The sequence below is a fragment of the Babylonia areolata genome, chromosome 5 (genome assembly GCF_041734735.1).
Source record: "Babylonia areolata isolate BAREFJ2019XMU chromosome 5, ASM4173473v1, whole genome shotgun sequence".
NCBI lineage: Eukaryota > Metazoa > Mollusca > Gastropoda > Neogastropoda > Buccinidae > Babylonia > Babylonia areolata.
The window spans coordinates 95,001-110,884 of record NC_134880.1 but is presented as its reverse complement, the minus strand read 5'-3'; the positions used below and the strand labels follow the sequence as shown (position 1 = coordinate 110,884).

General features: G+C 43.0%; 1 protein-coding gene across 5 annotated transcripts in view; it reads left to right on the top strand.

Annotated features, from left to right (window-relative positions):
• LOC143281850 (furin-like protease kpc-1) overlaps positions 1–15,884 on the top strand; it is a 145,260-nt gene that overhangs the window by 105,970 nt on the left and 23,406 nt on the right. For 2 of the 5 annotated variants that reach the window (XM_076587096.1, XM_076587092.1), the window contains 4 exons: positions 3,256–3,464; positions 8,701–8,792; positions 9,591–9,775; positions 15,870–15,884. The exon at positions 15,870–15,884 is cut by the window's right edge and continues 186 nt beyond it. In XM_076587096.1, coding sequence (XP_076443211.1) covers positions 3,256–3,464; positions 8,701–8,792; positions 9,591–9,775; positions 15,870–15,884 — 501 coding nt within the window. The remainder of the gene's footprint in view (positions 1–3,255; positions 3,465–8,700; positions 8,793–9,590; positions 9,776–15,869) is intronic. The other 3 variants (XM_076587095.1, XM_076587094.1, XM_076587093.1) reach the window with 3 other exon arrangements.

Below are 15,884 nucleotides of genomic sequence, written 5' to 3'. Positions count from 1 at the left end.
TCCTTCCCAGTGTCACCTGATTCACCACTCCCTCATTGCCTCATTCCCATTGTCACCTGATTCACCACTCCCTCATTGCCTCATTCCCATTGTCACCTGATTCACCACTCCCTCATTGCCTCCTTCCCAGTGTCACCTGATTCACCCCTCCCTCATTGCTTCATTCCCATTGTCACCTGATTCACCCCTCCCTCATTGCCTCCTTCCCAGTGTCACCTGATTCACCACTCCCTCATTGCCTCATTCCCAGTGTGACCTGATTCACCACTCCCTCATTGCCTCCTTCCCAGTGTCACCTGATTCACCCTTCCCTCATTGCCTCCTTCCCAGTGTCACCTGATTCACCACTCCCTCATTGCCTCATTCCCATTGTCACCTGATTCACCACTCCCTCATTGTCTCATTCCCATTGTCACCTGATTCACCACTCCCTCATTGCCTCATTCCCAGTGTGACCTGATTCACCACTCCCTCATTGCCTCCTTCCCAGTGTCACCTGATTCACCACTCCCTCATTGCCTCATTCCCATTGTCACCTGATTCACCACTCCCTCATTGCCTCCTTCCCAGTGTCACCTGATTCACCCCTCCCTCATTGCCTCATTCCCAGTGTCACCTGATTCACCACTCCCTCATTGCCTCATTCCCAGTGTGACCTGATTCACCACTCCCTCATTGCCTCATTCCCATTGTCACCTGATTCACCACTCCCTCATTGCCTCCTTCCCAGTGTCACCTCATTCACCCCTCCCTCATTGCCTCCTTCCCAGTGTCACCTGATTCACCACTCCCTCATTGCCTCATTCCCAGTGTCACCTGATTCACCACTCCCTCATTGCCTCCTTCCCAGTGTCACCTCATTCACCCCTCCCTCATTGCCTCCTTCCCAGTGTCACCTCATTCACCACTCCCTCATTGCCTCCTTCCCAGTGTCACCTCATTCACCCCTCCCTCATTGCCTCATTCCCATTGTCATCTGATTCACCACTCCCTCATTGCCTCATTCCCATTGTCACCTGATTCACCACTCCCTCATTGCCTCCTTCCCAGTGTCACCTGATTCACCCCTCCCTCATTGCCTCATTCCCATTGTCACCTGATTCACCCCTCCCTCATTGCCTCCTTCCCAGTGTCACCTGATTCACCACTCCCTCATTGCCTCATTCCCAGTGTGACCTGATTCACCACTCCCTCATTGCCTCCTTCCCAGTGTCACCTGATTCACCCTTCCCTCATTGCCTCCTTCCCAGTGTCACCTGATTCACCACTCCCTCATTGCCTCATTCCCATTGTCACCTGATTCACCACTCCCTCATTGTCTCATTCCCATTGTCACCTGATTCACCACTCCCTCATTGCCTCATTCCCAGTGTGACCTGATTCACCACTCCCTCATTGCCTCCTTCCCAGTGTCACCTCATTCACCCCTCCCTCATTGCCTCCTTCCCAGTGTCACCTGATTCACCACTCCCTCATTGCCTCATTCCCAGTGTCACCTGATTCACCACTCCCTCATTGCCTCCTTCCCAGTGTCACCTCATTCACCCCTCCCTCATTGCCTCCTTCCCAGTGTCACCTCATTCACCACTCCCTCATTGCCTCCTTCCCAGTGTCACCTCATTCACCCCTCCCTCATTGCCTCATTCCCATTGTCATCTGATTCACCACTCCCTCATTGCCTCATTCCCATTGTCACCTGATTCACCACTCCCTCATTGCCTCCTTCCCAGTGTCACCTGATTCACCCCTCCCTCATTGCCTCATTCCCATTGTCACCTGATTCACCCCTCCCTCATAACCTCCTTCCCAGTGTCACCTGATTCACCACTCCCTCATTGCCTCATTCCCAGTGTGACCTGATTCACCACTCCCTCATTGCCTCCTTCCCAGTGTCACCTGATTCACCCTTCCCTCATTGCCTCCTTCCCAGTGTCACCTGATTCACCACTCCCTCATTGCCTCATTCCCATTGTCACCTGATTCACCACTCCCTCATTGTCTCATTCCCATTGTCACCTGATTCACCACTCCCTCATTGCCTCATTCCCAGTGTGACCTGATTCACCACTCCCTCATTGCCTCCTTCCCAGTGTCACCTGATTCACCACTCCCTCATTGCCTCATTCCCATTGTCACCTCATTCACCACTCCCTCATTGCCTCATTCCCAGTGTCACCTGATTCACCACTCCCTCATTGCCTCCTTCCCAGTGTCACCTCATTCACCCCTCCCTCATTGCCTCCTCCCTCATTGCCTCCTTCCCAGTGTCACCTCATTCACCACTCCCTCATTGCCTCCTTCCCAGTGTCACCTCATTCACCCCTCCCTCATTGCCTCATTCCCAGTGTGACCTGATTCACCACTCCCTCATTGCCTCCTTCCCAGTGTCACCTGATTCACCACTCCCTCATTGCCTCATTCCCATTGTCACCTGATTCACCACTCCCTCATTGCCTCCTTCCCAGTGTCACCTGATTCACCACTCCCTCATTGCCTCATTCCCATTGTCACCTCATTCACCACTCCCTCATTGCCTCCTTCCCAGTGTCACCTCATTCACCCCTCCCTCATTGCCTCATTCCCAGTGTCACCTGATTCACCACTCCCTCATTGCCTCATTCCCAGTGTGACCTGATTCACCACTCCCTCATTGCCTCCTTCCCAGTGTCACCTGATTCACCACTCCCTCATTGCCTCATTCCCATTGTCACCTGATTCACCACTCCCTCATTGCCTCCTTCCCAGTGTCACCTGATTCACCACTCCCTCATTGCCTCATTCCCAGTGTCACCTGATTCACCACTCCCTCATTGCCTCCTTCCCAGTGTCACCTCATTCACCCCTCCCTCATTGCCTCCTTCCTCATTGCCTCCTTCCCAGTGTCACCTCATTCACCCCTCCCTCATTGCCTCCTTCCCAGTGTCACCTCATTCACCACTCCCTCATTGCCTCCTTCCCAGTGTCACCTCATTCACCCCTCCCTCATTGCCTCCTTCCCAGTGTCACCTGATTCACCAGTGCCCATTATCTGCTGCTGTGTCCTATCTCTCAGGCTGATTTGACAGCCCTGTTGTCAGTTCAATATTGAACAAGAGCATTCTGTTCATATGATACTGATATACTTCTCTTTGTCCCATGCAGATGTAGTTAAAGTGTGTTGAAGAATGTTGACATATTTGGATTGACAGTTGTTATACTGCTGATGTGTTGAGCTGGTGAAAATCAGTGGTTTTGGTTGTCATGGTGTGTGTGAAGGTCGACTGGTGTCATGGAGTCTGGTGTTCCACGGCACCAAGGAGCAGCCAGTGCGACTCGCACAGCGCAATGAATCACAGCACAGCACATCACCCCAGGCAACAAGGCCCACCACTGCTGCACCCAAGACCAGCAAGCCTAGCACTCCCAAACCGACCACCCAGACAGCGGTCAAACCCACTATTGCTCCAGAGGTTCTGCTCTATCCTGTGTGTTGTGTTTTTCTTTCCCTTCCTTTTTTCACTTTGCTTTTAATACCAGCTTTTGGGTTCATTTATACTTGGCCTTTGTCTTTGTATCTGTGTCTGTATAAAATAACTTCTTTTTTCCCCCTGATGCTGTTAATGGAAACGTTAATGCTTTTACACCCAGATTTATGTGTTTTTTTAATGTTGTTGTTGGAAATGTCAGTGAATGTACATTATTAATATCATGATAACATTTGTAGAACATGACCCTACATTTGTGGCATTTTGGATTTTGTCCTCTTGTCTTTAAGAAGAGGAAGACTTTTCTTGAGAAGTTCAGTGATATGAAAGTTGACATAGATTTAAAATTCACAGTGTAGACAGGTAGATGATATATCAAGTGAAGGAATCTAAATTACCATTTTAGAAATGGAGATTATCTTTGACTTTTTGTGTGTGTGTGGAAGAAGAAGAGGCTTCTTTGTCATTAACCAGTAGAGTGCCTATAAGACGTCCACTGACGTCCTGCATATATTCCGATTTTTCCTTCATTGGAGTTTGGTTCAATTCACATAAACAGACTCTGAACAGTTTCATGTGTCTGGATTATAAAAATACTATTTAAATGAACTTACATCAGGAAGAAGACCTCTTTCTACTCAATAATAATTTGCTAACTGACCAAGTGATACGCGCGTGGAAAAGGGGGTTGCATCATGTGCAAACAAATGCATTGAAAACTGTGTCCAGTAAAGCAGATAGTCACAGTCAGCAGATTTACACAGTTCTGAAAACTCTGCTTGTGATTATGGACAGCTTTCGCGATGGAGAAGGATCTTTCTTGTCTGATTGGTTTGAAAACGAAGGTGATTGACATGACAGTTATGAAACTAACAACCCATTTTATGGTAATTCAGTTCGTCCATCCAATCAGACAGCGTTTTTGAACAACTGGCTATGACTGACAGAATATGTACAGCCAGTGTTGGAAGAATGGAAGGAGAGGGAGAGGAGTGATGTAAGACGATAGGTCGAATGCCAGCCAGGTCATCAAGGGGGTGTGGCTTTTTGGGAAGAGTGAACTCACATTTCAAAGCAGACAGAAGGCACTCGACAACTGCCAATACCCCACGATTTTCACGAGACACAGTGCTGAATCTGCACTGGCCGTGAAACGTGCTTTTTGTTTTCAGCGCTTTTTTTTTTTTTTTTTTTTTTTGCTGAATCAGAGGGATGACTTGTTTGAAGAAATGGCAAGCCAGATGCACAGCAGACAAGTCAGTCGGCCCACATACAACTTGTTTGAAGAGGTGGCAAGCCAGATGCACAGCAGACAAGTCAGTCGGCCCACATACAACTTGTTTGAAGAGGTGGCAAGCCAGATGCACAGCAGACAAGTCAGTCGGCACACATACAACTTGTTTGAAGAGGTGGCAAGCCAGATGCACAGCAGACAAGTCAGTCGGCCCACATACAACTTGTTTAAAGAGGTGGCAAGCCAGATAATCAACCTAATTGGGGGAAAAAACCCAGAAGCAGAATCTACACTTTTCCTTTACAAAGACGTTTACTTTCTTTCTGTATCGCCCATCTTTTGTACTAGAGTTGTTGTTTTTTTAATACCCCCAAATCCTCAAAATTCCTTAGCAAGGGGAGAGCACTTTTTTTTTTTTTTTTTTTTTTTTTTACAAAATTCTCTGGCACTGAACTGGTTAAGTAAAGGAAGATTGTGACCATGTTACTGTTGTGCTGCTTGGTACTGTGGTATTACATGTGCTTTTTGATTCTAATAGAATCAAAGTGGGCACTTTGAATAACGCTACATAAACATAATACAGCGCAACACATCTTTCTAAAATGTGCACTATACTAACCCATGTTGCACGGTTTGTCCAGTGATATTTTGGGGCACTTTGAATAACACTACATACACATAGTATAGCGCAAACTGTGAATAACACTACATACACATAGTATAGCGCAACACATCTTTCTAAAATGTGCACTATACTAACCCATGTTGACTAAGGCCTTCGACACAGTGAACCGCCGTGGTCTGTGGAAGATCCTCCTAAAGTTTGGCTGCCCAGAGAGCCTAATCCAGCTGATTGTGTCATTCCACGATGGCATGCAGGCAAGAGTGCAGGAAAATACTGACATGTCGGATCTGTTCCCTGTGGTAAATGGAGTGAAGCAGGGCTGCGTCCTGGCACCCACACTGTTCTCCATTCTCTTCTCTGCCATGCTGATTGACACCTTCCAAGACTGTGACCAGGGCATCTACATTCAGTTTCACACAGATGGCAAACTTTTCAACTTGCAGCGACTCCACGCTAGGTCCAGGATGTTTGAGGCACTGTTGAGAGAGTTCCTCTTCGCTGATTACTGCGCGCTTGCTGCACACACCCATGAGGACATGCAGTTCATTATGGACAGGTTCTCAACCTCCTGCAGGCGCTTTGGACTCACCATCAGCCTCAGCAAGACTGAGTCCATGTATCAACCAGCTAGCTCACAGAACGCCAGTGCCTCCCCCCCACCTGCAGTCAAGATCGATGACACAGAGATCAAGTCAGTCGACAAGTTTTGCTACTTGGGCAGCACCCTATGCAGCAACGGAGCCCTTGATGCAGAAGTGACGCTGCACATCGCCAAGGCCAGCTTTGCCTTTGGCAGACTCAACAGGCTGTGGAACAACAAAGGCATCAGGCTCAGCACCAAAATCAAAACCTACAGAGCTGTTGTGCTGACCACCTTGTTGTACTGCTGTGAAACATGGACAGTGTATTGCCATCACATTCAGCAACTTCAGCAGTTTCACCAGAGATGCCTACGAAAGATCCTCGGCATAAAGTGGCATTTAGTGTGTCTTCTCCATTTTAAAAGGTTCTGCGATGCATACTTATGAGTCATCAGAGGCCATGCTTATCAACAAAAATCCATAGATAGGGGTCACCAGTTTTATGAAAGCAGCAGTCACAGATTCTGCGGACGAAAGCTTAGGGTTTGTTTGTTTGTTGCTTCTTTAACAAAAAGCTGTATGAGAACTTTAGACAGACACATTTTAAAACTGCAATTGCCATGTCTAATACAGATTTAGATTTTGGACAGAAGGTAATGATACTGTAATGCAATAGTTATACATTTGATATGGAGATAAGAAAAATAGACATGTGTATACTACAGTGGTTGGTGTGTTGAACACAAGTCAGATCAAGCACAGTAATGGGACGTTTGACATAATGTGTAATAGAAGATAAAGTTATACTTATAGCAACATAGCATAATTTTTTGTTTGATAGATTACTGTAACAGAAAATACATATGAGTTATGGTACAGTGATTGTATGTTTAACATAAAGTAGTAACAGAAGACAAAAGTATTGTAATGCAGCGAGTGTATAACATAAATGTACATAGAAAGAGAAACATATAGCAGTGTTTGTAATTGCCATTGCTTGCTGTTGATCTACAGTACAGACATGTTTGATACTGTGATTGCATAACAATACAAGACAGATGTATTGTGAAATAGTGATTGTTAGGTTTAACTCTCTTACCCCCAGGATGCTCAGCACTAATCACCCATGAAATCCCATGCCAAGGCGAATAACTCTTGAAATTTTCGATAGTGGGTAATTATAAACATTGATTAAAAATATAATTACCTTCTTTTGTTACACGTTTATTTTTTCCTGCATTCTGCACATAATAAATTTGCAGAAGAATTTTTGTCTCCAGGCTCATGTTGCTTTGTATTTACACACACACACAAAAAATGTTTCAAATTTAATGGTCAACTTTGAAAAATATTATTTTAATTACAGTATAATTTTCTTTGAAATAAGTTTATCTGGTCTGCAGTGTCTTCTAACACATCTTTTTATTCTTTTTCTTACTCAACTTGAATTCCAACAATGAACATGCTGGTTTTTATGTTCTTTTCATTTTGAGGGATGATGTGTTTTCCTATGATGGTCGGGAGAAAAACAACAGCAAACAAACAAAAACAAACAACAAACCTACCTCGCATGTAATTTCTCCATAATGAAAAGAAAAATATAATCCATTGAACTTGCAAAATCAGGAAGATTGTGCAGAATGCCAATAAGTATCAGTGCAATCAACGACTGACAGTATCGATTCTGACGGTCTGGCAGTCGATTTATGATTTCGGATGTCCGGCGATCAGTTCATGATTTCAGAGGTCCGGTGATCGGTTCACGATTTCAGAGGTCCGGTGATCGGTTCACACTCAAGTACTGACTTCACTCTCAATATCGGTAAAACTCAAGTCAGTGGATGTCTACGTCACTAGTACAATCGACTTTTACAAAATTCTCACACAGAAATCATCTTCAGAATAGTCGTTCAGATTATGTTACTATGATCAACAGTCATCAAACGCATCTTGCAACTTTGAAACTTCAAAACTGGGCAAAACTTTACCAAATCAGTAATATATTCCATGGAACTAGCACAGTCGGGAAGATATGCAGAACGCCAATAAAGATCAGTGAAATCAAGACTAACTCACTGATGGTATTGATTTGGGAGGTCCAGTGTTTGATTCATGATTTCGGAGGTCCGGCGATTGATTCACATTCAAGTGACCAACTTCACTCTCATTGTTGGTAAAACTCGGTCAGTTGATATCTAGGTCACTCAGTTCAATCGATTTTGACACGATTCTCATGCAAAAATCATTAAAACGGTTCAAAGTCATCTTTAGAATCGTCATTCAGATTACGCTAAAGCTCTCAGCAATCATAAAAACTCATCTTGCAACTTTAAAAATTCACAACTTTGTCAAAATTCAAGCAAATCGGACTCTGAAAAACACAAAATGCATGGCAGGAAGTGCTGAAAACGAGGCTGTGAATCTTGCAAGAGTCTTGTTTATGTAAACAACAATGGCTGCGCCATAGTAAGCACATGTTTAGCCAGCGGTACCAGGCAGGTTCGGGTGTTACACTGCAAGCCGCTATTGGGCGGGTTTGGTGTATGATGGTTAACATATATCAGCAGTTAGAATAATTTATGTATCCATTTATTACAATAAATGAATAAATAAATCAATCAAAATGATTGCCATGGTAACTTTAGATCTACAATAGAAGATAAATGAATTATTTAACAGTGAATGTCACATTAACAATAAATCGACAACATACTGATAAACCGACTGGAAATCCTGTGGCTATCATGTCTGAAGGTACATCTGCATTGTCTGTTGTGTTGTGTTGTGTGTGTGAAGCAGAAGTGCCACCCAGAGTGTGTGGAAGGGTGCCGAGGGTCAGGAGCCAAGGACTGCGTGGCCTGCAAACATTTCACCAATGAGTCCAACAGGTTAGTCCTCCACTCTCCCGCATGCTACGATCTTAGAAACGGGGACTAAGAAATCCCCACACCATCATTGTTAGGATGTGAAAATAAACATATTGTTGCCTGCCTGTTTGCTTTCCCACCTTGTATCTGAAATATGAATTTCATGCATGATTGGAAATTCATTGAAAATAAATGCGTAGATAAGTATGAAAAGTATAAATGATGTAGACAAAAAATAGACAACCAACAGGAAGATGAGCATTCTGTGGACCAGTGGGGACACAGTATGAGAGACACATGTTAGGAATACTCAGAGTAACACAGCCTGCCTGTTCAGAGATTGGAGGTGGTGGTTGTATGCACATGTACATGGTATTGATCTGACAAGTCTGCACAGAGTTGAGTGGAATCTTTGGTTGAAGAAAAAACAAAAAGACAGTAGCAACTGACTGTAAAAGGGACATGTGGAACTGCAGAAGATGAGCCTTGGTGTGGAGATGTATGGAGTGTTGTGGATGAATGAACTGGTTTGAAGAACTGATGGGTATTCATCTCTGAAACAGCCCCTCTGCAGTCAGCTTGGCTGCAGGCAACATGATTTGATTTGATTTGATTTGATGGCATGGAAACTGCCTCTGCACAGACAGTGGGGGATGAAGGGAAGTGGTATGGAATTTTTTTCTTTGAAACTTTGGGTAGATAAACTATAAAAAGTATGCAATAAGAAAGAAACAAAGGGTCTGGCTGGATCACTAATATTTTGAATTTATTATAAAATAAAATAAAAAAGAATATACTTATTTATATTTTTTTTGGCAGGGCCTGCATCAGCTGGTGTGAGGATGGCACCTACAAGGAGGGCAGGATGTGCAAGGCATGCCACGAGTCCTGCCGCACCTGCTTTGGCCCCACCCTGGTGGAGTGCCTTAGCTGCCCCACAGGCATCCGGTTCCACCCCAAGCACAACACATGCGCCGAGGACTGTATGGTTGGCACGTACTATGGTGAGTGTGTGTGTGTGTGCGTGTGTGTTTGTTTTTATGGACATATAGACTTTGTTAGCAGTTGAAAGTTTGGAATGGCATCATGGGTAAGCAGAGCGCAGTCTGCAGGGATGAGTGGGGAAATAGTCTGCAGTGGTAAACTGGGAATAGTCTTTAGGGGTAAGTTGGGGTACTTTATGGTGGTAAGTGGGGACAGTCAACATAATAATAATAATATTTTATTTTTATATAGCGCTGTAATATAAGCATAAGCAAGCTCTAAGCGCTTTACAATCCAGTACCTAAAGTGAAACAAGAAAGCATATAAAAAGTAGTAGAAACATAAAACAGAATCATTAATATTGTAAAAACATTGCATAAAACTCACAAAGTAACATACTATCAATACTACAACTGTTACACTCCAACACTCACACTAACACACACGCACATTGCCATGGGCCTGGGACAACAGCACTATTTGAGTTATGACAAGTATTTTTTAAAGAGATAAGTTTTAAGATTTGCTTTAAAGGTGGATAGATGAGTTGTTTTTCTGAAAGCAATAGGCAGAGAATTCCAGGTTGTTGGAACATAAGTAGGGATTGCCACTGAGGTAGGCAGGGATAGTCCTAATGGGTAAGTGGGAGTCTGGTCCTCCAGGATAAGTGGGGGATAGTCCACTTCACATGGGTATGCTGGGAATTGTCAACTGGGGCAAGTGGGGAATAGTCCACGAGTGTAAGTGGGGAATAGTCCACGAGGATAAGTGGGGCATAGTCCACAATCATATGTGGGGAATAGTCTACAAGGGTAAGTGGGGCACTGTCCACAATCATATGTGGGGAATAGTCCACAAGGGTAAGTGGGGAATAGTCCACAAGGGTAAGTGGGGGAATAGTCCACAAGGGTAAGTGGGGCATAGTCCACAATCATATGTGGGGCATAGTCTGCAAGGGTAAGTGGGGCATAGTCCACAATCATATGTGGGGCATAGTCTACAAGGGTAAGTGGGGCATAGTCCACAATCATATGTGGGGAATAGTCTACAAGGGTAAGTGGGGCATAGTCCACAATCATATGTGGGGAATAGTCCACAAGGGTAAGTGGGGCATAGTCCACGAGCGTAAGTGGGGAATAGTCCACGAGCGTAAGTGGGGAATAGTCCACAAGGGTAAGTGGGGCATAGTCCACAATCATATGTGGGGAATAGTCCACAAGGGTAAGTGGGGCATAGTCCACAATCATATGTGGGGCATAGTCCACAAGGGTAAGTGGGGCATAGTCCACAATCATATGTGAGGAATAGTCCACAAGGGTAAGTGGGGAATAGTCCACAATCGTATGTGGGGAATAGTCCACAAGGGTAAGTGGGGCATAGTCCACAAGGGTAAGTGGGGAATAGTCCACAATCATATGTGGGGCATAGTCCACAAGGGTAAGTGGGAATAGTCCACAATTGTATGTGGGGAATAGTCCACAAGGGTAAGTGGGGCACTGTCCACAATCATATGTGGGGCATAGTCCACAAGGGTAAGTGGGGAATAGTCCACAATTGTATGTGGGGAATAGTCCACCAGGGTAAGTGGGGCACTGTCCACAATCATATGTGGGGAATAGTCCACAAGGGTAAGTGGGGCATAGTCCACAATCATATGTGGGGCATAGTCTACAAGGGTAAGTGGGGCACTGTCCACAGTCATATGTGGGGAATAGTCTACAAGGGTAAGTGGGGCATAGTCCACAATCATATGTGGGGAATAGTCCACAAGGGTAAATGGGGCACTCTCCACAATGATCAATCATATGTGGGGAATAGTCCACGAGGGTAAGTGGGGCACTGTCCACAATCATATGGGGGGAATAGTCCACAAGGGTAAGTGGGGAATAGTCCACAAGGGTAAGTGGGGATTTGTTAACATGAGTAAGAAGGGGATTGTCACAAGCAGGGTAAAGAGGGAATTGTCTACAGATGTAAGCAGGGAATTATCAACAGGGGTAAGCAGGGAATGGTCTACGGATGAAAGCAAGGAATTATCAACAGGGGTAAGCAGGGAATGGTCACATTGGGGTAAGCAGGGAATGGTCACATTGGTGTAAGCATGGTCACATTGGGGTAAGCAGGGAATGGTCACATTGGTGTAAGCATGGTCACATTGGTGGAAGCAGGGAATGGTCACATTGGTGTAAGCATGGTCACATTGGTGGAAGCAGGGAATGGTCACATTGGTGTAAGCATGGTCACATTGGTGGAAGCAGGGAATGGTCACATTGGTGGAAGCAGGGAATGGTCACATTGGTGGAAGCAGGGAATGGTCACATTGGTGGAAGCAGGGAATGGTCACATTTGGGTAAGCAGGGAATGGTCACATTGGTGGAAGCAGGGAATGGTCACATTGTTGGAAGCAGGGAATGGTCACATTGGTGGAAGCAGGGAATGGTCACATTGGTGGAAGCAGGGAATGGTCACATTGGTGGAAGCAGGGTCAAGTACACAGGGTTAAGTGGTGCACAGTTCGCAGGGGTGAATGAACCACAGACCATGGTGATCAATTGTTTGCCAGATGTGTTATGACCACACTGCTTACTGGGTTTGACAGTATCTTTTTTTATGCAGATCAACATTCAGAAAAGAAAAATCAAAGTGTGACCAGGAGTACCAGTTTTCTGCATTTCATCCGATTTACGCATCATCATTGCAGAGATCCTCTTACGAATTAAGTCATTAAGAAAAACAAAGAAAAAAACTGTTCATGGCTGCATTTGCTGCAGGTCAGCGTTGCAATGGACTGCTGCTGCTTTGTTTTGTTGATTCAGTAGATTGCAGAAAAGGTGACAATGTTCTTCAAAAGCATTCGCTTATTATCATGGTGATGACAGCATGAATTTGTGTTACCTTGTGAATTGCTGGTTATCAAAATATTGAATTGCAGGTGACAGAAGCAAGTCGCTGTGCAGCAGCAACTGTGCATGTTGTATTTTTGCTGGGAACTTGTGACCGAGACGTGTTTCTTAATTGCTAGCACATTTGTGTGCTAGTGGCCAGAAAGTGAGTGGTGAGGGCGAGGAGTACATCTGCAACGAAACAATGCGAAGCAGGCAGTAGATTTTACTTTACCTCGCAGCAAATTTGCTCAGAAGGCGACCTTGCCTTGACTCACGAGAACCTAGCCACTCTTGCCGCAAGGTGGTAAAAAGAAATGCACATTCCTAGGGTGTCTAGCGAGCATGGCATGTAAGAAATGCACCACTGATTCAGTTGTCAGCCACCTTGTTGACAAATGTGGGGAGGGGGATTTGCTCACAACTGCAGCTACGCAATGCACCATCCTTGTTTTTTTGTTATTTTGCGCGATCACTCATTACATTTTGGAGAAGAGAGGAGAGATTTAGAAGAGGGGTATAATAACACTCATCCATCGCTGAAGGTGACATCGTATTTTTGTAATCCCACGTGATGTTTTTTGTTTTTTTGTTTTTTTCCATTTGTATCACAGTTTTAAAGCTTAATTTCATATTGTTTCAGAATGTCACTTTGTATCACCAGATCTTGTTCATAATGTCATAAATGAACTCACTTTGTTCACATACTTGGCAACATACTTCAAAGCCCACATCTCAAAAAAGAATGCAAGAAAAGACTTTAACCTTGCAATGTCATGAAGCTGATAATGAAAAACGTATTTAAATAATAAAGACAGACAGGAAAAAACATGAACAAAAGTATGACATCGTCAGAATCCTGAATTACGTCCCCTGAATATATGAACGTGAAATAGCGCCTGCCATTGCCAGTAGAGAGTTACCGCCCTTATTAGGATATTATTGTGATTCAAGATAGCCACAAAGCTTTAGCTGTTGAAGCAGTTACCATCTTGATAAATGAGAAAAAAGTTGTTCTTCAGAATGCTGATGCATTTTATAAACAAACGACAGTAATAAGGATATATTACAAAAAATGGGTCTAATTTGCAAATTTATATTCCTAAAAAGGGAAACAACAATGGAGCAGAATTTATGGGGTTGTTACGCGAGGGCAGGCGGAGGCGATGAGATGAAAAATGAGGTCCCATTTTTATCTCAAAGATGCATTCATTTATGGAAGCTGCATGCTGCGTGCGGCCATTTGTCACATTATACTGTAGACAGGTTGGGTGTTAAGCTTACAATTTTAAAGGCTATGTTGATGATGTTAGTCATTGGCAGGGCACTGTTGGATGTCTGATTATTCGCTCTTTGCCTATACATGTATTATATCTCAGGTTGTGAGTGTGAATCATATGCAGTAGTTGTTGCTAGATAGTGAAAAGTCTTTGGGCTGGGATGATTTGTGGAGTTTTGTTGGTAAAACTGTTGAGTTCCAGAGAATTTTGTGTTAAAAAAGTGCTCTCCCTTTGCAAGGGGATTTTGGAAAGAATTCTGGCACAAAAGTTATAAGATTACAGAAAGAAAGTAAACACTATTGTTAAGAGTAGATGAAATTAAAACAGATTATAACAAACTTTATTCCACTTTTTTTTTTTTTTTTTTTTCTCTCCAGATAACTACTATTCAGGCATTTCAAATTGAAGTTAATGATTTTTGTGCAAGGAAAGAGAATTTTCACCTTCTGTAAATGAAAAAAAAAAAAAGATAAATAAATACAAAGCTGAAAATAACAGGGGGAGGGGGGGAGTTGAGAAAAGAAAGAAGAAAGAAAGAAAAAGAGCTTTATACCTGTAGATGGAAATGGAACAAGTTATAAGTAAACAACTTTTAGACTTGTAAATGAATAAATGTCCCAATTACTAAGGTGGGTTTGGTCAATATTAAAGGTCAATTGTATGCTCAGATAAGCTTTTTGACAGCCAAGAATTCCCTGTACAGGTGGGGGAGGTCTTATATGACACTCACTCACCCCATGTTGCAAATGGGTTGACTAATATATGGAAATGGTTCACACATAATAAAACAGAATAAATAACAATGTGGCTTTGTCTTCCATCCCTTTGATTCAGAATAATGCGTGTTCATGAAAGTTGGGTGTGAAAGCGCTTTGATTTGTCTCCGCAAGATACATTTCTACATATGCTTTGGTTTGTTTCTGCACAAGATTCAGCGCAAAATAAATACATTTATTGTTGTTGTTATTATCAACATTATCATCAGTATTGTTATTATTTGGTGATTTTATTGTTAACATTATCATCAGTATTGTTATTATTTGGTGATTTTATTGTTAACATTATCATCAGTATTGTTATTATTTGGTGAGACTGAGAGTGCTTTGATTTGTTTCTGTGTAAGATTATTATAATTATGTGTTATGATGATATCGATGATGATCATGTGAAAGCTGTTTCATTTGCATAAAGTTAGGTGTTATACACTTATTATTTTGTCAAGGTGCTTTTGTTCATCTACACACAAAATTAGGGGCTACATGATCAAATTTATTCTTTAAATTTCTTCTTCTTCTACTTCTTTTCCCTCCTCCTCCTCTTTTCTAATTTATTGTTGTTGTTTTTATAGTTGTTATGAGAGGTGGCACTGCGCTCAGTGGCGACACTGTATTTTTGCAGGCTCATAGACATTTTTCATGCATGTGGGACTGTGTGGCTCAGCACAGGCAAGCGTTATTGTGTGTATTTGTGATTGTGGGTTTAAAATTTTTTTTATTCATTTTTTTTTTTTTTTTTTAATGGATTTCATGTATCTTAATATAAATTTACTGAATTTATCAGTGTGATCCAACCCACCAGTTTATTTGCTGGATTTTTCTTTTCTGTATGCGTTGTTGTGCAGCACCTTATTATCTTAACATACGTGCGCATTTGTGTTTGTGGGTGTGGTTAGTTTTAATCTATCATCGACTACTGTTACTTTTTATTTGACAAGTTTTGATGTCTTTTATGGTGCGCATGTTCATTTTATGTTGGTGTTTACAACGAGCCTGTGATTCTGCAAGTTAATTTGCATATAGATTGATAAAGTGTTTTTGAATTGAAATGAATTTGACTTTGAATTGAATCATCATCATGACTTTCACCAGGTGCGGGTCATTGAATTGAATCATCATCATGACTTTCACCAGGTGCGGGTCATTGAATTGAATCATCATCATGACTTTCACCAGGTGCGGGTCATTGCC